Genomic DNA, 27,776 nt, shown 5'->3' on the forward strand with positions numbered 1-27,776 from the left:
GGTCTCACAAGACTACATATAAGAACCTCAATACAGAGGGTTTCAGAGGGATGAAATCTGTTTGGAAATTTAAGACCAGGAGTATATGTTTAATATCTTGTGGATTCAGGGGAGAATAAATAGCCTATGCCTGTACTTTGGAGGTGACAGCTTCAAAAGCAGAACAGAAAATATTTGCAGAAATAAATAAACTGGCTAGCTTACTTCATTTGATGGCAGCTGAAAGCTAGGGTGTTTAGTGAAGGTGTCTGGAGAATGACCCTGCTTTCCACACCATTAAGCATTCTCAGCATTCTATGGTCAGAATTTCAGTGTTTCTCAGATGAATAGGTTTCTCATCACAAACAAGAGGTTTGAGCAACAGTTTGGCAAGTCCACTTTTACTAGATTTTTAAGTATGATTAAGAGGTCTAAGATCAAGAGCAAGTCTACCTTTCAGAGTTAAAGTCTAGCTCTCTGCATTCCTTTTCATTTTTCACCCTTTCCGTCTCCTTCCAATTTAGTCATCTCTCTTCACCCAGTTATGACTGCTGTTGGGGCAGCCAAATTGTACACATTGTAACTTTCCTTTCGAAAACAAGGGTTGTATTGCCTATATGTTGAAACATTTGTGCACACCTAACCAATCATGTGTACATCCCATTCCAGATTTTGTCTTCTAGGAAGGCTTTCCAAGCCCTTTGAGCTACAACAATAGTGGCTAGCAATGCTGTTGGGTGACATCAAGATCTATAAAATTCACTTTGTGCTCAGAGGCATCATCATACTGGAACAGGTTTGAGCTAGACCTAGTTCAAGTGAAAGGAAATATAACTGACACGGCATAGAACGGCATTTGAGACAATTCTGTGCTTACAAGATTATGGCAACAGTTTGGGAAAGAATCACAAACCTTCGGCCATCTAGTGTTTCTTTTCATTTGATTTACTCAGTATTAACATAGTGTTGGACATATATATTTCAATGCATAGCATGAGATACAATATTAGGCTGTGAGAGCTAAATGGTCAAGATGTTGGACTACAGATTTGAGGGTTTCAGGGTTTCAAGATAGAAGGGTATCCCTTTTGTGGAATGTATTCCTGGTAGTAGTCAAAGAAAATGTTAACCCCTTGTTGCCTGGAAGATGGGCTCCTCAATCGTGACACTGTTCAAAAAGAACGCATGCACTGCAAACAATAAACTCAGCATTTTGCATCGAAGATAATTCATGGGCAAATCCTTAGATTCATAGTCTGTTCACAGGATAAATATTATAACTGGAAAAGCACAACTTTCCCTTGGCACCCTTGCACAAGAACTCACCACCCATAAAAACAGTCCTCAAATAGAGGATGCCCTTGTATTTTGAATAGTGGCAAACTGTTAGACCACAGCCACCCTCACTGTACCACCTAGTTTCATGCCTGAGATAGGTGGTCCCTGTGTTAGTACTCCTTGTTATGAGATTAATTATTTAACATAACTGTCCACTGATATAACCAACAGGTGCTATACACAGGAGGAACCCTCTATGATATGGTAAAGATCTGCTCCACTGGAAGAAATGCATACAAAAAGCGTCTTGATCACCTGCTTACCAGTGCATCCACCCAAAGAGCCGCTATGTGAGCCATCAAAGAGAAAAAGGAGCTCTTTAGATGCAAAGAGACTGATGTCAGCCCCCATATCCTTTTCTGCTCCTTACAAAATGACCAACCTTGCAGAGGAAGTCTGCAATAAGAATGAGGATATGGAGTTTTCTTTGTACTGGGTAAAATGATCCTGTACAGTTTCTGAAAAGCTTACACACTATGACCTGAAAGATATGCCGGACTGGTGAGTGGAACTCAGAGATGAGAGGTTCTGAATTTCTAAACTCATGAATGACAGATTCGGAGTTGGGGTCAGGAAACTCTTATTGGTATTCACAGAAAATTCCAGTGTCTGAATATGTGACAGTACAGACCGTGTGCACTTTCTGCCTCAGTCCAAGAAGTGTGAAACTATTGACACCACAGCAGACTTTTTGAAAGTTCTAGGTGCTAGTGTAAGTCTGAAAGGCAGAATTAAATATCTGTATGATAGGGCCTCTAATTCAAATCTCAGACACTACCAGTGGCTCTGTCTGGCACTTCAGTCTATTAGCCACAGGTGCCAAAAGAGATTCTTGAGTAACATCCACCCATCTGCCAAGAGCGAGTGCTAATCTACAGGCTAAACTTTGAATATATAGTCTCATTAATTATCGGAGCTTTTCCAATAGCAGCTTTTGTCCCAGCTCAGAAAGGTCTCACGTGTTAGCAGTCAGACCAGTCTAAAGGCTATAGAAAAGATCTGTGAATCAGAAACTGTGCAGCAGAACAACAGCTTTATTATAATGGTAGAACTGGCATGCCTCACTCCAACAAGGTTCCAGACAGTACAGTATGTGCAGGTACCAAAAACACTGTCAGAGATGGAGGGTGGGTTTAAAAACTTCTCACTTCAGAATCATCCATATAGATAATACACTACTTAGCCACAGTAATGCGTGTCGTTAACGGTTAAAGACAGTACTTGACTTGAATGCAATGGTTTCTCAGTACTGTTCCAATAAATTGCATTGTTATTTAAAACCTGAAGTTAACTTCCTAGAAATAAATACATTCCCCAATAAAAATGGTCGTCAGTGAGTCATCTGCGGAAAACAAAAAGCTCTCAGAAGACACGTTTAAGGCAAACAAAATATTTAATGTTTATTTAACATTAGTAATTTTGTTTACATACTATATTTACATTACAACTGACACACGATAGACACTTAAAATATTTAAATCATTACTTAATAAAAAAAAGGTGTAAGCAGGTATAAACTCAGTGGAACCTGACACTAAAGGGACAGAAAGTGGTTAAGAAATAATAAGGAAAGTTTTCTTGTTGCATGTTTTAAATGAGCTGTATAAAGATGGCGCACATACACACACACTTTATATAGTTGCTCAGGCACACTCGTCGTGCACTAAATTAAGCAACTAAAGTTATTCCTTCAGCTATTAGGCATCTATTAATACTGTAATTGTGACCAAAAAAAGTGAGCAGAAAGTGAGGGCTAAATGGATAAAAGAGTTATCAGGGTGTAGTCATTTCTCCAGTCATAGCCTATGTGCCTTTCCAGCCAATTTGCAGCCATGTACAGTACAATATTCAAGTATGGACATAAATTATATAAACAGTGCTTGGCTGGTAAAAATGGCTAAAGCTCACAGAGAAAATGGCTGAAACGTCTGAATTATTTACACGCTTTTATTGTTGTGTTTAATGTTATCTGACATGCTCACTGGACTGAGATGTCAGTCAGTGTGTGTTTCACTGCAAAGTTCTGACAACTCATTCCAAAGACAAAGGGGGAAACAAGGTGGTTACACTTTACTTGAATGTTTAGTCATACAAATCAAAGGATTTAAGAGTCATTTCCTTCCTCTCTCTTTTTCTTTCTAAATTATGCCACATAGCTGGAAATAATTTCGAATTGTGTTGTGTTGCATGAGCGATCAATAGAAAAAGTACAAATCGTTCTGATTTGTGTGAAATGATTGGAACCCTTCAAGCAGCAGTGGTACGATAAAACAATCACAGCTCAATTAAAAAATTTTTTTTAAAAAGGCCGGTTCCAAAGAGGCATGGTGTATCATGAGATTTTAACTACAGTACCAAAGATTTACAATATAAGGCCTCAGAGGACACGCCCCCTCTGGACGTACATCAGCTCTACGTTTATTCTACACATTAACAATCAAACCTGTTTCACAAAAACACAGAGTTAAGTGCCTGAAGGCAAAATGAAAAGGAGTGTAAGGACAAGAAAAAGAATAAAGTGGAAGATTAAATCGTGTGTTTTTCTGTTTAAGAGACAAAAAGTATATTGGGAAAATTTGTGTAAAATCTAGCAATCTATGACTATTGCCTATCGTTTGAAAACATGTCTACACGCTTGAAACAACCACATCTACACTTTAAAGGGTTTCGTTTAAATTAAGATTTAAATATCCTAATAGAAAAAAAAAATAACAATGGCAGGTGGGCTTGCTCTATGGCGAACTAGGATTACCTGGTAGCAGCAGCACTTATGCACAGTTTTACTAAATCGCACTGTGTTATTAGTGTTAGGAAAATTTTCCAAAAAAATTCACACATGTTGTAATATTCGTGTTTAGCGAGCCTGGTGCTGATTTGTCAGCTGGTGCAGTGTATTCGATGTGCTCTCGTGGCCCGGGATGACGAGGTGAAAGCTGCACAGACCAAAGGACTAAAGTGCCGCTACAATGCTCTCTTTAGGCAGGGATAAAATAATAGCTAAATCGTCACCGCATCACTATCATCACCATCATCACTATCGGCATTGTGGGTAACATTGGAGGCATTTACTGTAAGTGAAAACAGTCCTTCGTGGTGAGGTATTAAGTTAGAAACATAATCTTTTGCACCATTGGAGATAATCTTTAGACCAATTTAGAATTGGATATCAGTCATTAAGGGTTGTAGTTTTTGTTTAAGGCCTAATCTCTCTCATTCTCAACAACCAACAATTATATTTATAGGAGGTGAGCACCTTCGAGATTGATAAGGGATAGCACAAAAATATTTCCAAAACAATTAGTTGAAAAAAAATTAAAAATACAGATATTCTATACAGACACCTGAAACTTAAGACATCGTCAGGAGGGATAGTTAATAAAATCTATTTGTAACATTAAAACTGTCACTTTTTCTTCTGCAAGGATAGATTCGAGATTCCGAATCACACAACGACGTTCGCTGGATCCAAACGGACGAGTGAAGAAATCAGACTCTGATCAACGGAAAAGCGCATTCCAAATATCTTTTTTTTTTCCTCACTCACGTTCCATTTGGCTATCAGCTCACGCCTTCCTCTTGTTTTGTTTAGCTGTGTATTTACCTCCTGTCGATCGTGGCATTTCGTTAGTTTTTCCTCTTTAGTATAGCTTCAGCGTCTATTAATTTTTGATTTATTTTTGCGTAGGTGTTATTTGAGCTTCTTGTCGAGGCTCTTGGTGTGGCCATTGCGTTTGTGCTTGCCATTTGCGATGCCATTGTGACAGTGTCCGTTGGCCTTTTCCACCACGGCCATGCGTCTCCTCAAACACGAGCGGGCCAGTCGAACTATCCAGTACACGAAGTAGCAGATGAGAAACAAGCCAGCTACCAGGGCGGCGGCGACGTCCAGCAGAAAGTACTGGTAGACGGGGACGCCGTAGACGGCCGAGCGCAGGTGCTCGGCGCCGTGGTGCCGCAGGATGTAGTTGATCCAGTAAACGGCACGTGTCACTGGATGGCCAGGCTGATCTTTGTGGATCTCGGACAACTTCAGGGCTTTTTCTCTATACCTGAGAAGTGAGTGAACAAGAAACAGAAAAAGGAAGGAAGGAAGAGTCGTGAGTCAAGAGGGATGATTGAGTCAAAACAAAACACTGAGACTCTAACCCTAACACTTCTTTATTTAACCGCCTGAGACAAAATAAAACAACCCCCAGGACAAAATGCACTTGCTCCCTCTGACCACAAGGCGGCACCAAACCATCAGATTTAAGCATGTCCGACCCCGTGACGTCATCCCGCGTGATAAACAGGCGCGACAGGTTTTTATTGACTAATATGATGTTTGCTGGAGATACAGCAATAAGATAAAACATGCTCCTTAAACAGCAAGAGAATAGAAATGTTTAAAGAAATGTATGGCCAAGTGGGCGGGGCTTAACCAAGATATATGACAAATTAAATTGTTAAATTGGACAAAGTGGGCGGGGCTTATGCAAAAACTTTATTTAATAAATAAATTAGTTAAATGATCTTACCTAAAATTACCTAAACCTAAAATTTGCATTTCTAAATTACCATTCAAGAATTTTCCTTCCTTCCTATTTTGATTATTGTTTTATTTCTATTTAAAAAAGGAATGCACATGCACAAGGTATTTTCTTGATTAGACAATAAGTAAATAATCCAAGATTTTCTGTAAAGTTTTTCGTCTTGAGATCATCTGATCCTTTTATCCTTTAAACAAAGCCTCTTGTTGTCCTTAAACATATATAGACTTGAAAACCTGGTTAGATCATTTATAGCCATTTTTGAACCGTTCACATAAACGTCATGCTTGTTCAAACATTCGGTCACCAAGGACCAGCTTCCTCTCAACACAAGCCTTTAAACTTGAGTCACCCGGATTGGACTTGCATTAAATATTAACTTAGTGTGCATCAGAATGAGGACACTGCTCTCCCTGGTCTCATTTATCATTTGTCCTTCTAACTTATCTCTCCTTATGCTCGACTATGATCGTAGCTTTTTATGTTATAATAACATCTATATTCAGACCACAGCACTGTTCTGTAACCTTCTGTTTGGTCAGAAAAAACTAAGACTATGTGACTATATTTTTACTGGAATAACACACTTTCCAACAGTCCGTGAGGAATAATACGCAGTCTTTTATGTCTTTTACGTTACACTTACATATCCAACTGACAATAAATGGTCAGAAGTCCTGTATTGCAAATCTGGAATTAAAAAAAAAACTTACAGAAAATTCAAAATGCCCATTTATGGTCATTTGACCAAAACGTATCGGAACCCCTGCAATAGTTACTAGTTTATTTTTTATAACTTCCACAACATTAAATGTAAATGGCTTCTAGTTCATTGATCATTTTAATGAAATAAAAGGTATTGTATATATACCTTTTGTGAAAAAAAAACTAAAACAAACGTAAAATTTATATTTTACAAAATTTTACAAAAATGACCACAGATTTTTTTCGCTGGTTCGGGACGAGAAGCATCGTGTGTTCAGCCGAAGCCGTTTTCCGTTTCCAGTGTGTGGAGTGTGGAGCTCTTAGAGAAAGTCATTACATAGGTGTCCTAGCTGTTAAGTGTTTAAAAAGTGAAGTCATCAACAGGAACATCAACGTGAAGAGTGACAGATTTGTGTGGGTGTGTGTGTTACCTGCTGTCTGTGATGATGCTGAGCATGGCCATATAAAGATCCTCCTCGCTCATTTTTTTCCACTCCAGCATGATGCCCATTCCTTTGGCTTGCACTCGCGTCATGGTGTCATAGTGATCGCCGAAGAGTGGCACACCGACAACCGGCACACCGTGGTACATGGCTTCATAAATGCTGTTCAGGCCACCGTGGCTCAAGAACGCCCTTGTGTTTTTGTGTCCTATGAAATGGAGACAGGAACATTTTATTTCGATCAAATTCTTGTATTTGCTCTATGTCAGTGACTCCTGTGTTTTTCTGAAAGTGCACAGTAGGCCGGCATTTGACTTGTAAATCAGCTCTGTCATTCAGCTTGGGTGCAGCAACATTCAACAAAAACGTACACAGGTGCGGGAAGAATTCAAGGAAACACAAACATCTAGCTGCTAAAAGCTGCCAGAATATACACTCAATGAGTAAACACCCTTCATCCATGGGATCATTCTTTTCAGCCTCATCATACTACACTACTGTGTAGTGAGCCCCTGGGTCATGTCCATAGGGGCGGGGTCATGCTGGAAGTAGCCACACCCATAAGGACGTAATGGCGATGCGATTCGACCAAACATCCTTTTCACTACTGTGCCTATAAAGCTCATAAAGCTCAGAAAGTGGGTTAATCGAATGAGTACAATAGCTGATTATTTTAGTTGTATGTTCTAGTATAGTATTTCAATGTTTATTTAGAGATTTTGGTCAAACTGAGCTGCTTTGAAACTCAAAATATAAACAAATTCAGCCCCTCCCTGTCATTCTGCTCACTCTGTGAGGTGCTTTGGTTTGTTCCTGTTGGAAAATCCTTGAATCAGAGCAAAATTGATTGCATTCTGAACGGACTCATTTGAAGGATGAACTGAATTCAAAAGCAAAGAATGTATTTTTTTAATTAGGATTGAATAGGATTTATTAATTAATTACTTTTTTGTAAATATTTTTTATAAATTTCATTCACTGGTTACAAACAGAGTTGAATTTGTAAAACCACTGAGTGCTCATCAGTTCCTTAACTTCAGAACACACAGTGCTCAGTTTCGTGGTAGCGGATCGCTACCCAAAATACACGGCACGTTGGGTTCATGTCCTGTCCATGAGTCAATTCAGGAATCGAATCGTGTTAGACTTGGACTGGGAGCAGACAGAGGCCACTTTACTTGGATGCTCTGGGTGGTTTATTGCTTCAGACATGTTATGTCTGTTCTGTTACTAGCAGACTAGCAAAGCAAGCTAACTCTGCTAGCAACACTGCTTTGCAGCCTCTTTTACTTCCTTTTGCTTTCTTTTCCATACACATAGAATGACAGATCCAGTTTTTTCTTTGTTATTTTAGTGAGTCAAGCAGTAAATGGGAAAAACTGCAGCAGGAAGTAAAGTTGTGATGAGGAACCAAAGGTGAAAATTTTACTGCTTTACCACAGTTCATTTGCATAGCACCGAGAAAACGTGAAAAGACAGATTTAATTGACCGATAGAGTTTATGAGGCTCTATCGGCGCACTCACACCTACACACACATACACATTTATTGACACAAATTGCTATCAATCTGTAAATTCTAATTGCTTCAAATCTTCTTTGGTTTTCATTTCTCTGTTCCTCTTCTTTTATATGGAGTTAATATTAACACATATTTGCTAAAATGAATTACTGAAATACAAATAAAATTAATTAAAATAATGCCACGCACACACACACACACACACACACACACACACACACACACACACACACACACACACACACACACACACACACACAGGTTTAAGTGATGCGTCCTGAATATCAGTACCTAAGTGGCTGTTGTGTCAAAGCTAATATTTAAGCAGTAATGATTAAATGAGTGATGTATTGGTGCATGCAGGCAAACCTTTGTCTGTGTCAACAAAAATGAAGGATGAGATAAATGTGGAGTAGAATGCCCCCCCCCCTCTCTCTCTTGCTCTATCTTTCTCTCTCCCCATCTCTCTTGCTCTATCTTTCTTTCTCTCTATCTTGCTCTCTCTCTCTTGTTCTCTCTCTCTTGCTCTCTCTCTCTTGCTCTCTCTCTCTTGCTCTCTCTCTCTTGCTCTCTCGTACATCTCGTGCCACGCAGGGAAATTAGCCCAAAGGTCTGATTAGGCGAGGTCACAAACCTCACTCTGTCCCTGTGTGTGTGCGTGTGTGGGTGGGTATGTGCATGCGTGCATGCCTGCATGTGTGTGTGCGAGAGCACTGAGTTAACAATGTGCCATTGACATACACAAGCAGGATGTGATTCAGAAACGAACTAATTATCAGATGATCTGCCTTTCACTTTTCAAAAAGTATTTTCTCTGTGTGTGAGTGAGAGAGACAGACAATGGGATGAATCAAGGGAATGGTTGCAAACAGTCGAGGATTGGCTTATATCTGAAGAAGCAAAAAAAATTAAGAAACAGAAAAAAAAGTTGGTTTCCCCTCACACATGCACACACACACACACGGTAACAGAAGTGCTATCCTTGTGGGAACATTTTGCCTACAACAAGATACAAACAAGACACACACTTCAGAAAAATTTCAAACATACGTCAATGCCCATTCAGTAAGATGATAAGATAGAGGAGAGCACTTCTGCTGAGTCAGTACTTGTATGTGTGTGTGTGTGTGTGTGTGTGTGTGTGTGTGTGTGTGTGTGTGTGTGTGTGTGTGTGTGTGTGTGTACTCACCCAACAGGTCATTCTGTGGCATCCATTCCACCAGCTTCGTGTTGTTACCCAGGTTCCTCGGGGGAACTCCAGAAAACCTGCACGGAAACGGAAGACTGATTGACAGCTGTAGGGCTCATGTGATCTTGTTGCCAGTGCATTGGTAGAAACTATGAGGGACAGAGCTCTGGGCCAATGAGCTCTGAGCTGAGCTGCATGTGTATCCTTTATTTACAGTGTACACACTTGGCACTTCTGTAAAACAACGATCAGATTGCGAATAACAGCCAACGTTTGGCTGTGTAAGCAAAGAAGTGGAGGTAAAGTCCACAGCGTGTGACCTGCGGCTCATTTTCACACAATGTGATGTCAAATGTTGAAGGTGTCCCCTGAAATATGGTGAACATGTCACAAATCGCCTGGCTCAAACCCGAGACTCTTTAAAACAGTCGTTATGGTTTTATTACTGTGTGATAATCAACCTCACACTCACACGTCTCCTTAAGGTGCCCGTGACTTTCCCGGGGTGCACTGGGATACTATGCCTGCTGGGATATGTGCTGAATATAAAACGTGACATGCTTTTAATAGGTTGGTGTGATTCAGAGATTAGATTAACGCAGATGATCCAGACATTGGTATTTTTCAATAACACGTCTCTAATCTTTGAAAAGTTCATCATAACGCTGCATAACGAGCAGCAAACTAAGAAACCACAAAGTTTTTGTGGACACTGTTAATATAGAAACAATGTTTTTACCCCAAGTGCATTAATATTCCTGGCACTGCTCTCAGAGCTGCTGTTATAGAAAATTGATCTCCTGACCAATCAGAATCGAGCAGCACTGAACAGTAAGTTGAACCTTTCTGAACATTTATATAGCGTTTATGGCAAAGAATTAACAACTGATTAAATGAACAGCAATAGTCATTAAGCCATTAAAACAGTACTTACTGTATTATTGTTAGGTCATACAAACACACACACACACACAAACACACACAAAGGATTGGAATCTTCTATAATAATTATTCTCTCTTCCGACATTTCTGCTGTTGTTTCTAAAATAAAGCTCAACAAAGATGCAATAAACTAATATGAATGTGGGTTTAGTTGCCTTTGGATGCATGTCTTCGGTTATTCTGGTCCAGACATCGGGGACTTGTACCCTGAGGTGGTCCAAGCACAGACTGCTCATTAGGAAAGACGATAAACAGCGTCGTCGGGAAGTAAATCACTGCAGAGGACACGAACGGCGGCATCCCTTTTTTCCATTGTCGCTATGCAACGGTGTCACGCTGGAGTCGTGTCAGCTCGGTCTCCTCTGTGGCTGGCAGTTTAAACAGACTTCGTGTAACGAGGGAACGAGCCGCCGCATGGAGAGAGGTTCATCTTTAAATACTAGTGATATGTGTTACATGGTTACAACACATTTACCCAATGACAGGTTTAAAATATTCCACAAGTTGCATGTTCAACAGGTTGCATCATGCAATTTTCCAGAAAACATCATTGTGATATTTACTGCCGAGGAAATCTGATTGGTCAGCTAGTGTTGGTCGACAGTATGCGCTCGTTTCTATAGTAACAGCTTACACGAGGATTTCTGGTGAACACATTCATGATAAATGGTGTTGAATTGTATAAATGGTGCATATGTCGGAGCTTTGTAACACTTTGTAACACATGCAAAGCTGCATTGCTTAACTTCAAGAGAGGGGCGGAAAAAATAACAAAGACTTGTGAGGGATCAAATGTTTAGAACGGTTATAATGTAAGTGACAACTTGAAGCACCTGTTTCTAATTTGCTGACACAGTGTGTACTATAAACAGATCATGTTGACGGATAGTGGAAACTGACTTGGTATGAGAGGAATACAGTGGGAATACTGTTAGAGGAAAATGATGAAACTTTGGGTGGTAACAGAAGTGAAAAAACACGCACAGTTTTAACAACCACAAAAAAAAAAAAAAAATTTTAACTCATGAAATTTGTACTAGCTTGCAGTTGTGGACCACTAGGTATTTCTGTGGGTTCAAGTCATGTTGTGAAGATGGTATTTATGATGTAAACTCGTGGAGAACTCATTTGAACACCACCACAAAGTCGGAGTGATTTTGAGTGAGGAAACTCTAGCTGAAGGGAAATTAGTTAAAAATTGATTATTTGCTCGTCTCAGAAGCAGATTTCAGTTATTATGCTTTCTTTGCTCTTCAATTGTATAGCGCAGGTAATTATCATTCTGCAGGATAAACTAGAAGGCTTTTACGGCTGGGGTTATCATTACTTAAACACTAATGAAGATGACTGGTTGTGCTGGCAGCCGTGCAAGCTCGAGAATTTACACCACTTCCACTTTTCACACGCTTCTGCAGATCAGATGATACGCTTTAGCACATCAGGTCTACACGGTTACTTTGTCCTCGCCTTCGGCACCGAGGCTTATATTTGACTCTTCCCAGGTTTATCTCGAACAAAGTGCAAATCCTGCTGTAAACGAGTGCCTCGGATCAAATCGCTAATTCTTTTCTTTTCACGTTCTGTAAATTCAGACGGTTAGCATCGCTAGCAGGATTGCAAGTTTACACATATACCGATATGCTTCGGCTCATCAGAAAGGTTTTCTTTTTACACACTATGACTTTTTCTGTTTCAGGAGAGGATTACCTCTGATTGTGCTGGGAAAGTTCAGAACATCTTATCAGCGAAAAAAGACCAAATCTCTTTCATTTTAAATGCACTTGATTTCAGTATCGAGGGAACTGCTAACATTATTTAAGTCACCTTAGTTAATTTGCAGTCATTGAAACTCCAACGTAAGGCTAACTGTCCAGCAGCTTAAGCTGGGTTCAAATTGTGTCGTGCAACAGGACAATGATCTCAAGCACACCAGCAAATCATCTGAATGGTTAAAGAAGAAAAAAATCAAAGTGTCGATATCGCCAAGTCAAAGTCCAGACCACAACCTCACTTGCCCCTTTTCCGCCGAGGCAGTTTGAGTGCTGGTTCGGAGCCAGAGCCTAATTTAGAACCAGTTCTTTCTTTTTCGACAGCCAAAGCCCCGGCTCTGAACCATGAAAAGTGGTTCTTAAGTAGCACCAAAACGTTGCTGGTCTAGACTTATGAACCGCTTGCATCAGGGGCTGTGGGCAGGGCTACTGTTAGTGCATTTGATAATGTACCTAAAGTATACTAATGTTTAATACACGTTTACTTTACTGCAATATGATCAATTATCAGCACACATGAAAGTAGGTAGCTACATGCTAAAGCTAACTTTTTTCTGTGTTAATGATAAAATAACGTTATGTACTTTCTCGATTACAATCTCCGTTTATACAGATGCCAATGTAGGTTCACAAAGCCATTAATCCGCCATTGCTGTCGTGTTTGTGTTTGCCGCTGCGCTAACGTTGCTGGGAAACGTGACCCATATACATTGACGTCAGACTCGGCTCTGCGACGGCTCTCTAGCTGATGGAAAGGCAAACCGGTTCTTAGAAGGTTCGCCAGTGGAACCAACTTTGAACCAGCACCAGTGCTAGCTCTGAACTAGCACCTGGTTCTTTTTGGTGGAAAAGGGGTAACTGAGATCCTGTGATCTGAAGCAATGGTGTAAAGAAGATCGGGCCAAAGTTTCTCCAAAATAATAGGATTACTGAAGCAATCCTACCTCCAGATGACTTTTTGAGGTAGACGGCTCAGTGCTCCTGCCAGCTTGTAACTGATGTCATCAGAGAGGTACTTCACTCCTGCGCCGAACGAAACCACCACAAACCCGTGCTCGTCCGTCTCGTTCACCCAGGTAGCAAATTCCTGAACACACACACACACACACACACCACACAACACAGCGCACAACATCTTCAAAAACCCAAAGTACTAAGTACTAAAAGTACCCCAAGTACTAAAAGCTCAGATGGGGTTTATACATTCTGTTTGTGTCACATACAGGTGAAAGCAGAGACAAACTGAAATTCGAATCATTTGTTGGACAATTTCTTTCTGTCATCAGTGTGTCTGTAGTCTTGGTACTGTACGCAGTGCTGTCTTTGACCTCTGTGCCAGCTCTAATGACCTTATTTTCCTTTGAAATCATGCCAGCATTCAAGCTCCTCCTCATGTCCCACAACAACGCAAGAGAACAATCCTTATGTTTCGTTCTAAAAATTTAAGACATTCCTCACTTTACAAAATGATGATATCACTTCTTAACACCATGTGCTTTTAAATGAGATTTAACCTGGAGTTTCTCTAGCATAATACATGTACATTACTAACGTCACAAAACAATACCAGAAAAGCTAGTACTGTTTACTCGGAAATTAGCTCACTGTTCGGAAATTAGCAAGGATCAGCAGAACGTTATTTGTTCATAGGTTGTGTTTGGACGCTTGTGTTAGAGTGCTAGCATATCCTGAGAATCAGTAGGGGTTTTGTGTCAGTTGTGAGTCCAGCTGCACCAGAGTGGCCCGAGTCGGCCTGGCACCGACAATCCGTCCCTTACACTGGTCCCACTGTGCTCTGCACGCGTTCCACAATGGGTACATTTAATCGTACGACCCATGTCTCCACACACACACGAACACCCTCATCACATACTGGCCCAGAAGGCACACAATGAGCTCCTTTCGGTGATTGGTATTCCAAAACTGCAAGTCTAAGCTAAAGAACCCCCCACTCCCGTTCTGCGTGCTGATCCTTGTACGTATAACACCAGCCTTTGTGATCCCACAGAGCGTGTTTGAGGTCAGAGCTGAAGAGCATGTATAGTAGTCGGGAAAATGTAATTGTATGCAGAATATTTAGTCAATAGGGCAGGGCAATATGACAACATAACTTTTATAGCAAAGCGATAAATGGCCTTGGATCAGATCAAATGGTCTTATTTATCCACATTATCACCAGTTATTACTTAGAAGTTAACTGTTGAGACTATTCAGGCATGGAAGCTGCTTTGCAGGCATCAAAATATTTATAGTCCTTAAATTTCCACTCTCAGTTTTTCATGGCTTCTACAAATTCATGTCAAAAAAAAAAGAAAGAAAACGCCTGCCTTGTCGCGCTAGTGCTTGGGTGGTGTGACAGCTTTCACTTCTTCAGTTTGTATCCATGTTTTCTGGGATGTTCGATTCTCTTAGCAATAAATTTCCAACCATATGAAAGTCTATAAACTTATCTTTAATGAGACATTCTCTTCAATGACAGTTTAACTGAAGTGTTTAACTTTTTTTTTTCTTCAGAAAATGTATCACAGGAACTCAATTGTGTTCTCAATCTATATATCTTCAATCTGGAGCTCCCAATGTGTTGAATACTTAAGCAAACAGGAATTTTTCTTTTTCTTTCAAATACTTGCTGCGCAACAATTCATTTTGTTTATGAAACTTCACAAAAGTTCTGGAAGAGAACATGAGACAGTAAGAAAATGCATATGTATTATTTGATACTCAGTTTAGCTATGATCTGATCATTTCCAGGGTGGTTGAATACTTTTGCACCATACATGGTTTTCCTAGAGGCCGTAAGTTGGTTTGTTGACATTTTTGGGGGTGAACTTGCCTTTGAAATGGTCTGACGCATTTTGCATTTGCTCTGCTAATTACAAAACAGTTACTGTATTAAGCAACCCACAGCCCAATGTCTGACGATCCTCGCTGACTTCCATGGATGTCACATGGCCCCAATGACAAAGCATTTACTATATAACTTTCAGATTCTCAAATAAAATGTATTACTGCAACACTTGAATTTTGGATTTTGCCAACTCTTGAAACTGAAAGGGAGGTCCAAGCAGCTCCAGAGTACTAAACTTGTAAAGCCAACTTTTTGTCCTTTGACTTAAAACATTTCAACCTTTATACATTAGCCAGAACATAGATTATTAGAAAAGACTAGACACAGTCCTCACAGTCATCTGACGCAACTATAAAAAATGTCTGTTCCTGGAGATTCCCTAATGGTTTCATCCAGCAACTAGTCCAGTATGAGGGACTGATAACGTTCAACACCTCACCCATCCAGCAACTAGTCCAGTATGAGGGAGTGATAACGTTCAGCACCTCACGCATCCAGCAACTAGTCCAGTATGAGGGAGTGATAACGTTCAGCACCTCACCCATCCAGCAACTAGTCCAGTATGAGGGAGTGATAACGTTCAACACCTCACCCATCCAGCAACTAGTCCAGTATGAGGGAGTGATAACGTTCAACACCTCACCCATCCAGCAACTAGTCCAGTATGAGGGAGTGATAACGTTCAGCACCTCACCCATCCAGCAACTAGTCCAGTATGAGGGAAATGTAAGCTGCCCCAGGACACTTATCCTGCCACACCTTAATAATCTAACACCTCTCATGGAGTGCCACAACAGGTCACACAGGCTATGCTAAAGTGACCCTCTATGTGTCCTTTTTAACACTTTTGAATGATCCACAGCACGTCTGAGGACTATTGCTTCTTTTGAATAATGGCTGTCAAGAAAAAGTAGACACCTGCATTCCAGGGCCATATGAATGAGATCACATGACCCAAGTGGTGCACCAACATTGGTTAAGATTATCAGATTTGAAATAATGATATTTAACTATGTCAAACTCACTGCATCATCACACACTGTCTCGAGTCTATGAATATTTAATGTTCCCATCTTACCAGCAGAGAACAAGAAGGCCTGGCTTGTAATACAGACTACCAAGAAGGTCCCTGCCCAAATAATCCGGAATAACCTGAACTTAAACTTGACTTGACCATTAAGACAAGGGGAATCCTGGGGAACCAGAATCCAGTTTTATGCACTGAAACAGGGATTCTATAGGGAACAAAAACGGTGCAGGTGTTGAACATTTCACTCTCGAGTTGGTGGCAGAAAGTAACATCATAAAGCAAAGAAAAAACCAGCAGGTTGATTTTATTCCTCTCTGATCGGACCTCATTATTCTCTGGGAAATTTGACCAAGTGATGGGTGGAAGAGCTGGAAGCAGATGTGATTATTCAAGAGTTAGAATGAGATTAAGCAAGTGTGGTTGGAAAGTCTGTGGAGGTAAGAGTGGGTTACACAAACACAAATATCCCTAAAGTTTTGCTACAAGTCCTATAAGGCCCTGCCAATATATTATTCTACTCATTGCTTTCAAGTAAACCAACTAATACATCAAGCACTATATACATTTATATAAAATCACCAGGTTTCCTCAGGATAAAACATTTCCTTCTTATTCACCTTATTTGTTTAGCACCCTATTTAGGGACCCTTACCTGTGGCAGAGGGCTCGGTGGCTTGGTGAGGATTCCTCCAACATAGACGACGTGTGGTAACGTGGGCCGAGGAAACTCTAGAGCTAAGTCAGTACAAAGCATCCATAGACGACTGCCCTGTACCAGTTCATGCATGGAGGCTGGTGGCTGCACAGCGTGACGCCACATTATTCGGTCGTACTTGGGCAGCACAAGCAGGTGCACTCCTATGCGTGATGCTAAATACACAACAGTATTGGTCACTCTCTGTGTCAGTGTCATGTGGTCTGTTAGCAAGGAGTTGAACTCGGGTACATAAGAGAGTGGTGCTGGTGCACCCACTTCTGCTGGATACCACAGGCCTGTGCTGAAGACAGCATAGGGCACACCCAGGATGTGCGCCAACACGAAGCCACACATTTCGTTAGGGTCTACAAGCAACAGGTCAAAGTGTTCCTGCTGCAGCTGTGCCATCACTGACCCGCTGCCCACCACACTGTCACAGTTCTGTGCATAGTGCTCTAGGATGTCAAAGAGCTCCAGCGGTGTTGGGCGGCCTGAGAAGATGTTGTGAACCTTGGCCTGCAGGAAGTCATCTGCTGCTGAGGAGCTGTTGAAAATACCTGGGTAGCGTTGCAGGCGATAGTACTCCGACGGCTCCAAGTCTCGCCCCTCTGACACCAGCAGCACCGTCTCATGACCCTCGGCATGGAGCGCAGATGCCAGTGTCTTAAAGATGTACAGGTGGCTCTCAAACATTATTGGAGGGACTACAATTATCTTAGCAGCCCATGAGACACTTGGTAAGATGCACCACAGTATTGTGGCCAGGAGCCCAAAGGAGGTTTTCATGACTGTGTGGGAGATAGAGGAAATGTTGATTAATGTCTAATTTAACAGTTATGTCTGCCACAAAGATCGGAAATTTTCTATGGACATATTAAAAATGTATAATAATAATAATAACATAATAATGTATCACCTTGAAAGGCAGTGTGTACAACAGGGTGGTGTGAATTGGAGATACTGAACTGAACTGTCCCAAGCACCAACGCCCCCCACACACACGCACACATACACTGTTGTTTACTTTCATAGAAAAGCACTTAATGTTTTATCCCATAGTTAAAAATGACAGTCATAATTTGGATTGTGTTTAATGTTGTGACATGACTGTAAAACAAAATTAGTCCCTATGGGAGACCCTTCCAAGTGCTGACACAGGAGAGTCCTTCCAAAAATGCTAAATAAATATCTACTTATTGTGGATTCCACTGAGCTGTGCTCACTCTGATGATCACAGCTCAAACATACAAAGCTGTCAGTGAAAGTATTTCAGAATCAGAATTTTAGTTTTCAAGTTTATTGGCCAAGTGTGTTCAGGAATTTGGTTCCAGTTGTTTGTGACTCTTAAAAGTACAGATATAAATAACACTATACTATACATCTGGCTGGGACTAAAGAAGACAAGACAAAACAGACTATATAAGACAATACAGACAATGCATGACAATATAGACAGTACGAGTATTTAATAGAAATTCAGAAAATATGACTGATCAGTTATGTAAATAAAGTGTGAGAAGTGTATGGTAGTGCAAATAGCAGTATTGTGCAATATTATGCTTTTGTACAATATGCAGCAGCAGCAGTAGTGTTATATGGATGATGTGATGACTGACAGTTCTGATAATGCAGTACTTATAGATATGAAGCAGGGAATATAATTATGGTGAGTTGCTAATCAGGCCATCCTTAAAATATTTTGGTTTGCAGTAACAGTAAAAAAAAAAAAAAAGGGGGTCGGTAGGTAGGTCTATATATTTTTTTCAAGTTTCAATGTTAAAAAAAAGTACATTTTTGGTGATGGTGATTATGTAGGTATGAGTTTAAACAAATTAGCATATCGTGACGACATTGACTGGGTCTTCAACCCGTGCCTTCGGGCGCATCATTGCAAACCTTATTTTGATGCTGGGCACAGTTTTTCCAGAACTTCGTGCCAAGTAAAAACGGTGTCAAGCTGTTTTAATGAATTATTTAGATGGATTATGGCGACCGAACCCGTATGACTTTGAATGGAGACCGCAAACATTTTCTTTACTGCAGCCGCAGCCATCATTACCAAGCACGAACCATTGACTCTGACAGTGACTGAGAGTATAAGACCAAGCGAACGCACAGGCCATAGTGTGACATCCGGTAACCAATAGTGTAAACATAGATGACGTCACAGGTTTTTATTTAAAAGAAAGAACGTAGCCTTCGTTTGTATGTAGGCCTAGACAATTTATAGATTTACAATACTTACTAAAATATAATTATTATTATTTTATTGCTTTTGTATTAGTTGTTTGAAGAGTAAAAACAAAAAAATTGGTCGGTCTTAACGCAAATTTACAACCGGCTAGTCGGTCGAAAAAAATAAAAATTGAGTCGGTCCTAAACTGACAGGGTCGGTCGGGTTACGGCAAACAAGAATATTTTAAGGATTGCCTCAGGGTGATTGTCTGGGGAAAGAAACTGTTCCTTTGTCTGGCAGTTTTGGTAAATAGAGTTTTATAGTACCTGCCAGAAGGGAGGAGCTGAAAGAGGTTGTGTCCAGGGTGTGAAGGGGTCAGTATTGATTTTTCCTGCCTGGTTTCTGGTTATTGTATGGTACAAGTCCTGGAGAGTGGGCAGGGGAGCAGAGGGTTCAGCAGCTTCACTAGTGTACCCGATAATAATAATGCCCGATTTTAATCAGATCTTCTCTAGTGTAAGTTATCAGGGTACGGTAACCAAACACACAGACAGTAAACAAAAACAAATACTTATTTGCTGTACTGCTTAATTGTTCTTCCCCAACATTAAAATTCCTCAATATTGTAACAGATTTAACAGACTTACTAAAGAATGCAGTCAATAAGTGTGGCACCAAATCCAATAGCAGAGGTGAATCGATACTGACACTGACTTCCTATTTGGCAGATCTGTGCAAGCTTCTGTTGCCAAGTTATGCAAAATGTGTTCAGGTGCACAAACTATTTTGTGACAACCAGTTAATGATTATGCAAACAGATATGATATTAGTCATATTATTCAACCCTGAAAGTGTTTCTTTAATACATCCCTAACCAACACAACTGTATTGTGATTTGAAAATGCCCAATGTTTCTGTATTAGCTTGTTGTTTGGATGTTTTTTTTTTTTTAGATGTAGTGATGTGAGTCACTCTATTTAACATATAAGCTTTAAGACGTCCAATAAACATAACTAATGTCAACTAATAGTTTATAAATATGTGCTGTAAATGTGTTAAGGTGACATTATCATAGCTTCAGAACAACATGTACATTTTGATCTAAGCCAAGACCTTCTGTAATAAAGTCCTTGGACAAAGTTCAAACACATACTGTGCTGTCACACCCAAACAACAGATATCACATGACTCCCAGTCATGTGTGATTGTACAATGTGCGTGTATGCATATTGTGTGTTTAATACCTCACTTGACTGAATTTGAGTATCTGTTTGCGTGCACAGATGTGACAGAAAATCCTGGACATTTTTAGGCCACGCTATTTAAGGGACTTTGGACCAAAGCCTGAAACTGAGAACATACTAAATTACACTTAAATCCAGGACATCCTGAACCAAAAAAAATTAATACAGAATACAACAGACTACAAAATTGGCTTTCGGGACACACTGGTGCAAAGAAAAAAGAAAACATTTAAAACCCACTGAATCACAAACTGAAATTCTGGACAAATTAGGCCACAAAACCAAAATACTGGAGTCATTGCACCAAAAACTGAAATTCGGAACACACCGAACCAAAAAACTGAAATTCAAGGTACAGTGGACCAAAAACTGTAATTCAGGGGATGCTGGACCCAAAATGAAATTTAGAAGCCACTAGACTTAAAACTGAAACTGAGGACATATGAAGTTTGTCTTTTTTTTTTTTTTTCATAATAATGCTCAATATCCAATGTCCTCAAAGACAGAACACCAGCTCATGCAAGGCTACTCATTTTGTGGCTACACAAGCAGTTGTCGGGCCAGCAGGGACTTTTTGTTTAACCTGTTGTACTGAGAAACAGCAGGAGGTATTAACAACGGGTTCATCCAAACCCCTACTCGCAGGCAGCACTAACAATGAAAGTGTTGAAACAGCAGTTTTGCAGCACTAACTTAATCTTAACATTTTGTAACTATAAGATGCAATAACCTTAAAACCATGTTGTAAAACCAATTAAGGATAATCCCTAGCTGGATTCCTTAGCTATCCTGGATAAAAAATTAAATCCATCCAGACTCCAACGCCTTCCAAACGCCGGAAGAGAATCTCAGCATGCTAACAGTGGAACATAAAACCAAACCATTAAGTTACCAGTTTATTGTATGCATCTATCAGCTGTTTTATCAGATCATTATTATTCTTTTTCTGCTCAAGGTGGTCCTTCAGTTTTTAGGCAAAAGATAAGACCCAAACATACACAAACTATTATGTCAGCTGAACTTGCGATGTTAAAGGGTTTACATTTTATACCGATTCGTTTTTATTTTCCGGCCAATTCAATGTCAAAGAGTAACTTTGTATCTAAATATAAATACATCATTTATACTGAACAGATGATGCTCTCTATACAAATTACAGACAGTGGCAGTAGGTGGAGTAGGTGGACAGTGGCAGAAGGTGTCTCCTTTCAGAATTTGGTCAAATTCTTCAGGTTTTCTTTGGGCACCGAGGAGTTTGGAATTTTCTTAAAATGATAAGCTGTAATTTGTGTCAAAAAATTATATTAATGAAGAATTATTTCAGGTCATTACATATCACTCCCACCAACCCTCAGGATCCGTACCTTTTCATACAGAACACTGATTCTATTTAATTTTACATTCAACTGAACTTCACTACACACCTGTTGTGTTGGGGTAAAACAATGTCCTGATTGTGCGGCCTGCGCAATCCGTCTGTCAGCTCTGTGGCTCGATATCTCCTTCGGCCAGGACTCTTCTTGCACTGCTAAGAAGAGCCTATTGCCGTTACACCCTTTCGTTTTCAGAACGGACTTGTTAACTGTTGCCATGGCGACCTGCGCCACGCATCACGGCTTGGGTTACTGACACTGGAGTCGAGTTACCTAGCAGCCGTCCCGGAGGAGAACATCTATTTATTTAAACAAATGACACGAGTGCTGCTGTGGCGTTCATACGGAAGCCTGGAGTCGCTTCATTTGAGGGAACTAATATGTAAACATGATAAAATTGTGTAGTAGTATTGCTCATCCATAAGAAATAGAACCATATGCAAATACACACACCACATACAGAGAGTGCATAAGAGAGAGAGAGAGAGAGAGAGAGAGAGAGAGAGAGAGAGAGAGAGAGAGAGAGAGAGAGAGAGAGAGAGAGTCAGGTGCAGCCAAATTTTTGCATGACTTCATCTCTACTTTGCTCTGTTCACTTTTTTAAAGACTGGTGTTTACGATTCGGCTCTTTTTCTCATCCCACACTGTTTCATACAGTAGGTCACTTTCTGAATAAGAGTGAAAATTGAGTAGCAGTGAATCTGGGCTGAATTTATTACACTCCTCACATGGCAATAAGTGATTTACATTAAAGGCTGACTCATGGGTGCAACACTCCCAGATACTACGGTTACCTGGATGCGAGGTTAGCGAGCGTGCAGTCTTTTGTCTCGAGTATCAGAGGATGAAGTCACCGGCATGGGAAGTCACAGTGATTTAGACTCCTTCCCGTTATTTCTTTCCCTCGTCTGTCTACTCCTAATACTGTACATGTTGAGCTGTAGTGTTATGTGGTATTATGTCACAATGTTAGGGACAGATCAAATCTGTTACATGTTGATTATTAATACAACACATTACTTCGACCACGTCTACGCCTAGGGTTTAATCGCAAACCAAGAAGTTTGGTGATGTGGGAATAAAAGTCCTCTGCGTTGACACTTTACACCACATAATACCTTTCTCCAGTGTCATTAGCTCAGCAGCTATTTAAAACATTATAAAGCGGGCCTCCCAGACGGAGTTTACGCCCTGCCTGGGATCCAATTACACCCGCTCCATTAGCAGCTTTTAGCCTTGTCCCGAGCTTAATCGCTCTTCAGATCTGGGTCGTTGTCGTTGAAAATATTAAAGATGTGTGAATGCGAGGTCTTCTGGGAAATGAAGGAAGAACAACCGTTCTTTGGAGAACTGTCCTAGTTGATGATCAGCAGGGTGAAATCAGCAGGGTGTTCTTGTAGCAGGAATCATCATTAAAAAATTTGCCATAATGACAGAGCAGATTTCTCCTCCTGGCCTGCAGCAGGAATCTTTGTCAGTTCCAGACAGCCCAGGGTTGCAGAGGCTACCACTCCTTCGCTGTATACCTGGTTTAGTGAATGTTAACTAATCGCATTACAGACAAAGATGTTCTCTAAACGCAAGTCGTTTTAGTTCACAACATGAACAAGGAGTCTGATATGGGAATTGAACAGAGTACGACTGCATTATTCTGATTGGTCGGATCAGCGATTATAAACTGTATTCAATATAGATGCATAGAGACACTTCAATTTCGGGAGAAGACATAATAGAGAACGTTTACACAGCATTTTCAATCAGAAAAACTCTCTCTGAATTCTAGCACCTTGCACTGTAACTTTGACGTTGCGGTATATTAACATTCACACAACAATCTCTTTTAACAAAACTTTTTAACAATGTGGTCATTTTGTCATAGAAACTGTGACCCCTGATTCACTAAGATACTAAGTAACCTGTGCTACTTTGCATAAAGAAGATCTAAGGCAACTGGAAAATTGGGCATGTTGCGGGTAATTTAGTGAGAATAGTTGCATAAATTATGATGTGTGCGTAATCGGGTGGGGGAGGGGCAATATGGAAATTAGAATTTTGCACATCCTGTTTGTTTGTGGTAGCAGCATTCTGTTTCAGCATGAACCTGAAAGTTCTGATGAACTTTTCCGAATCGGGAACACTCACAAACGAAATAAAATCCTGTGACATAACACTCCTGATTGAACCTCACGAGTGAAAAAATTGAGAACGAATAAACTTAACCCTTTAGCTACCGTAGCTAAAGTAATTTAGTATTAAATGTACTTCTCTAGCTAACAATAGCTTACTTTTTTTGCCTAGTTACTTATAGCACCATGGGTAATTAAAACATCAGCATATTTTAAAGTCAAGTAGCAAGCGAGGTAAGATTATGACCTTCACAAGTTCTAGGCTCGTCATAATGTCATAAATTGGCTATTCATTAAAGTTTTGCAACTCTGCAGCGAGTTGGTTTATAGACACGAAGCTCCAACAGGTGTGAAATAAAGACGACTAAATACAAGGCATATTGTATACATCTTGTATATTGTATACATATTGCATACATTATATAGGTATGTATGTATATATATATATATATATATATTATATATATATATATATATATATATATATATAATAATGCTATATATCTGTCACACACTAGCTTTTGCTATTCTTTTTTTCCTACATGATTTCCATTTCGTTTCCATCAGCATTCCAGTGCTTACAGTATCTAGAAAAAAATCTAAATTTAGTAGTTTTACAGTTTTCGTTGGAAAGTCACTTCGGAATCAGATACCAAATGTCAAAATCCCTGTGATGATCCATCAAATACAAGCTGGGAATTTGTTAAGTTCTATAAACCCTTCATTAAAACAGAATTTAAAAAAAAGGCAAGACAGAAGGTCTGATTAGAGACAAATTGGCTGCAGGTTTTTCATTCCACACATAATACAACTCCATTTGCACATCATTTGCTCTTTTTCGTTTCCCTCAACATTGCACTGAAACGGATTTGATTTAAATGTTAATACAACATAATACAAAATATTAGTACTTAAAATAGTTTTATTAAAGAAGGACAGACTGTAAAATGACCAAAAACAGTATCTTTGGATCCTTAATCATCCATTTTAAATCTGTTAACGTGAGTCTGTACAATTCAGGTTCAGTTTTCATACATTATGTTATAACTCTAGCCTTGAACCTGATCATTTCTTAAATCACTGAATCCAAATATGCTTGGAACATTGAAAAATTTTATTCATCATAGTGATTTCAGCAATAAAAATAAATCTCTACCTGAAAATTACTTCAAGGCTTTGATAGAATTTCTACACTGTTTCTACTATAAAACTAATGATTTTTAACACTGATTATGGATGATCAAATTTAACGAATCAACAGACAAAGAAACTCTTACTTGTGTACATGCCCTACTACTGAACTCGGTATGGACTCCTGAACATACAGTAGGGTTGAGGGCTCACGGCATGAACAGTCAGAATCAGAATCAGATTTATTGGCCAAGTGTGTTGATGTTGACACACACAAGGAATTTGGTTCCAGCTGTTTGTGACTCTCAAAAGTACAGACGTAAATAACACTATACTATACATTTAGCTGTTAATTTAGCTGGCTAGCTAACAAAAGTAAATGACCATAAATGACTGCTTTATTTATAAGCTTCAAGACATTCTGACTTAAATCATGAAGTTTAAAGGCACCATTTTAAGGTACTCATGTCCTCTAGGAATTGTATACAAGACGACGTGCAACACTTCACGTGTCCCTGCCCCTAAAGAGTGCACACACACACACACACACACACACACACACACACGCATGCATGCAGAGCGCAAGCAAAAATAAAGGCACTCAAGGAGCAATAAACTTGCCAAACAGGCTTTGTTCGTCGCTCTTCACATCGCACACACTCGTGCACAATCACAAACACACACACCTCTTTTGACACAGAGAGGTGAAGCAGCATGACTTACTTTAAAAGAAAAATGTGTTTGGTGGTCATATAATTAATCATATATCCTTCAGAAAAATAAAGATAAATCCATAAGCATCCAGGTAAGGTGAGTTCACACATCAAAATGAAGTACTGAATCAGGGCATGAAGTACTGACTTAAACATTCACAGTGCTAGACTGATACTGTATATGTCTAAGCACTAATTCAACAGTTAGTGTTAAGCCAGCAGGTGTAATACAAATCCTGCAGGACCTGCCGGTGTGTCCCAGGGGTGGGTCTGACATATGAATAAAAAAACAAACTGTTCCTCATATCAAAGTTCCTGAATTCAGTTACTGAATAATATGTGTGCCATTAATTGTAAAACTCTTTACGGTTAGCTGACACTGTTAAAATGTTCATTTTGGACATAATTTAAGATTGTAAAAGCAGTTTTTGACCCTTGCTTCGGTAGATGTCGAATGTCATCTGGATTTGTATCTGTGCTTAGATCCGCTGTTGTAATCATAAAGCTGGTCCATAAAGTGTTCGTCCTGGGCCTGCTGCTCATACTAAACACCCAAGCGCACATAGGACTGTCACACACAGGTGTCACTGAGGTGAGGACGAAAGGAATGAACAGAGTCCCGCTATACAAATAAAGAAAGTGAAATCATAACACTGTAGACCTATAGAGGTATAACACAAGTACTTGATTATAGAGTGACTTTCTCCACCGAACCCACACCCCCACCCCGATTGGTGTTCCTTAGCAATTATAGGCTTTAATGTCAAATGACAGCGAACCACCAATCAAATATTGATGCAGAAAGTATAAAGAGCTCTCATTCTCAGGAATTACATAAAGCTGTACTAATCCTTGATGAAACCGTATTTAACCTGGAAGGAGCGATAACTATAAAAACAAAAAAGATATAAAGGTACACGTTCAAGTTACAGACAAATGATGTAAGGTTTGGTAGCTGTAGGAAAAGCTGTGTGTCATACGTAAGGTGTGACAAAGCCATTTGAGTGACACAAACACTCCTTTATTTGTTTCTTTAGTCTAGTTAATCTCATTCATCTCTTACTCATGGAAAACACTACTGTTACTCCTTTTTTTGTTCTCCAACACACCTGTTAGACACACCTGTGTACGTATAGTGACGTCACAAATTATATATATATATATATATATATATATATATATATATATATATATATATATACATATATATATATATATATATATGTATATATACATATATATATATGTATATATATATATTATATATATATATATATATATATATATATATATATATATATATATATATACTTTGGTACACAAAGGTGGTTTTGTTTGGGGTTTTTTTCTTTTCTATATAAACAGCAGGTATGAAGTTTTTGACACCACCAGGTACCAGTCACTTCACACCACCGCCACCCCCCACCCCTTCCCTTCCCTTCCCTTCTCTGCGTCTTGCGCGCGCTCTAATTTACCTGTGTGCAGGTGAGACGGTGCTGGATCTGCTTGGAGATTCACGTCCCGGGCTCTAGGAGGTAGGCGAAATTAAATCCCCAATACTGCCGGCGACAAATAAAAATGGCCACAGCTTAAGGAACGGACTTTCCAGGACGTCGAAGTCGGTGGAACTGGTGGCGCGCGCAAAACCCGGCGGTGGCAGGGGAGGGGTTTGGATGTGCTGAGGGCGTGGCCATGAGTCTCGCGCACAGGAAATGAAAAGCCGTTCTGATTTGTTCGGGAATAAGAATAGGATAACAAAATGCGGCCCTTTTTATCTTCTACAGTAGCGGCAGGTGTGATGAAGTACAGGTGTAGGTCAGGTGTAAACATGTAGACTGACATCATGTCGTTCAAGTCATTCGTATTAAGTAGGAATGCAATGTTCAGCCCTTTAACCAAGAAACAGCATTAAAAGTATGTTAATAATTGCAGTGGTGATCCTCAAGAAAGCAGCCACACACACACACACACACACACACACACACAGACACACAGACACACACATTCACAAACGTACACACAG

The 27,776-nt window shown here is 39.8% G+C and overlaps 1 protein-coding gene across 3 annotated transcripts; it reads right to left on the bottom strand.

Moving 5' to 3' along the window:
• Nucleotides 1-2,691: 2,691 nt before the first annotated feature.
• Nucleotides 2,692-27,437, bottom strand: ugt8 (UDP glycosyltransferase 8). Of its 3 annotated transcripts, XM_047816412.1 has the most exons (7): nucleotides 27,229-27,437; nucleotides 19,493-19,591; nucleotides 16,946-17,778; nucleotides 13,360-13,502; nucleotides 9,705-9,781; nucleotides 6,983-7,202; nucleotides 2,692-5,366 (listed from the first exon to the last, which is right to left on the bottom strand). In XM_047816412.1, the coding sequence occupies exons 3-7, from the start codon at nucleotides 17,774-17,776 to the stop codon at nucleotides 5,006-5,008; spliced, it is 1,632 nt and encodes a 543-aa protein (XP_047672368.1). In that variant the 5' UTR covers nucleotides 17,777-17,778; nucleotides 19,493-19,591; nucleotides 27,229-27,437; the 3' UTR covers nucleotides 2,692-5,005. The 3 variants fall into 3 exon arrangements, with proteins under 3 accessions (XP_047672368.1, XP_027030240.1, XP_047672369.1); XM_027174439.2 differs by lacking the exon at nucleotides 19,493-19,591 and having other exon boundaries at nucleotides 27,229-27,435; XM_047816413.1 differs by lacking the exons at nucleotides 19,493-19,591; nucleotides 27,229-27,437 and adding an exon at nucleotides 21,835-21,978.
• Between the last annotated feature and the right edge of the window lie 339 nt (nucleotides 27,438-27,776).

The sequence above is a fragment of the Tachysurus fulvidraco genome, chromosome 7 (assembly GCF_022655615.1).
Source record: "Tachysurus fulvidraco isolate hzauxx_2018 chromosome 7, HZAU_PFXX_2.0, whole genome shotgun sequence".
NCBI classification, from domain to species: domain Eukaryota; kingdom Metazoa; phylum Chordata; class Actinopteri; order Siluriformes; family Bagridae; genus Tachysurus; species Tachysurus fulvidraco.

Excerpts from the sequence above, each read along its gene's own strand:
- ugt8 (XM_047816412.1), bottom strand. The coding sequence starts at position 17,776 with ATGAAAACCTCCTTTGGGCTCCTGGCCACAATACTGTGGTGCATCTTA. Across the intron at positions 13,503-16,945 it reads CACCGAGCCCTCTGCCACAG|GAATTTGCTACCTGGGTGAA; the intron begins GTAAGGGTCCCT and ends GTGTGTGTTCAG. Across the intron at positions 9,782-13,359 it reads CCTCAAAAAGTCATCTGGAG|GTTTTCTGGAGTTCCCCCGA; the intron begins GTAGGATTGCTT and ends GTTTCCGTGCAG.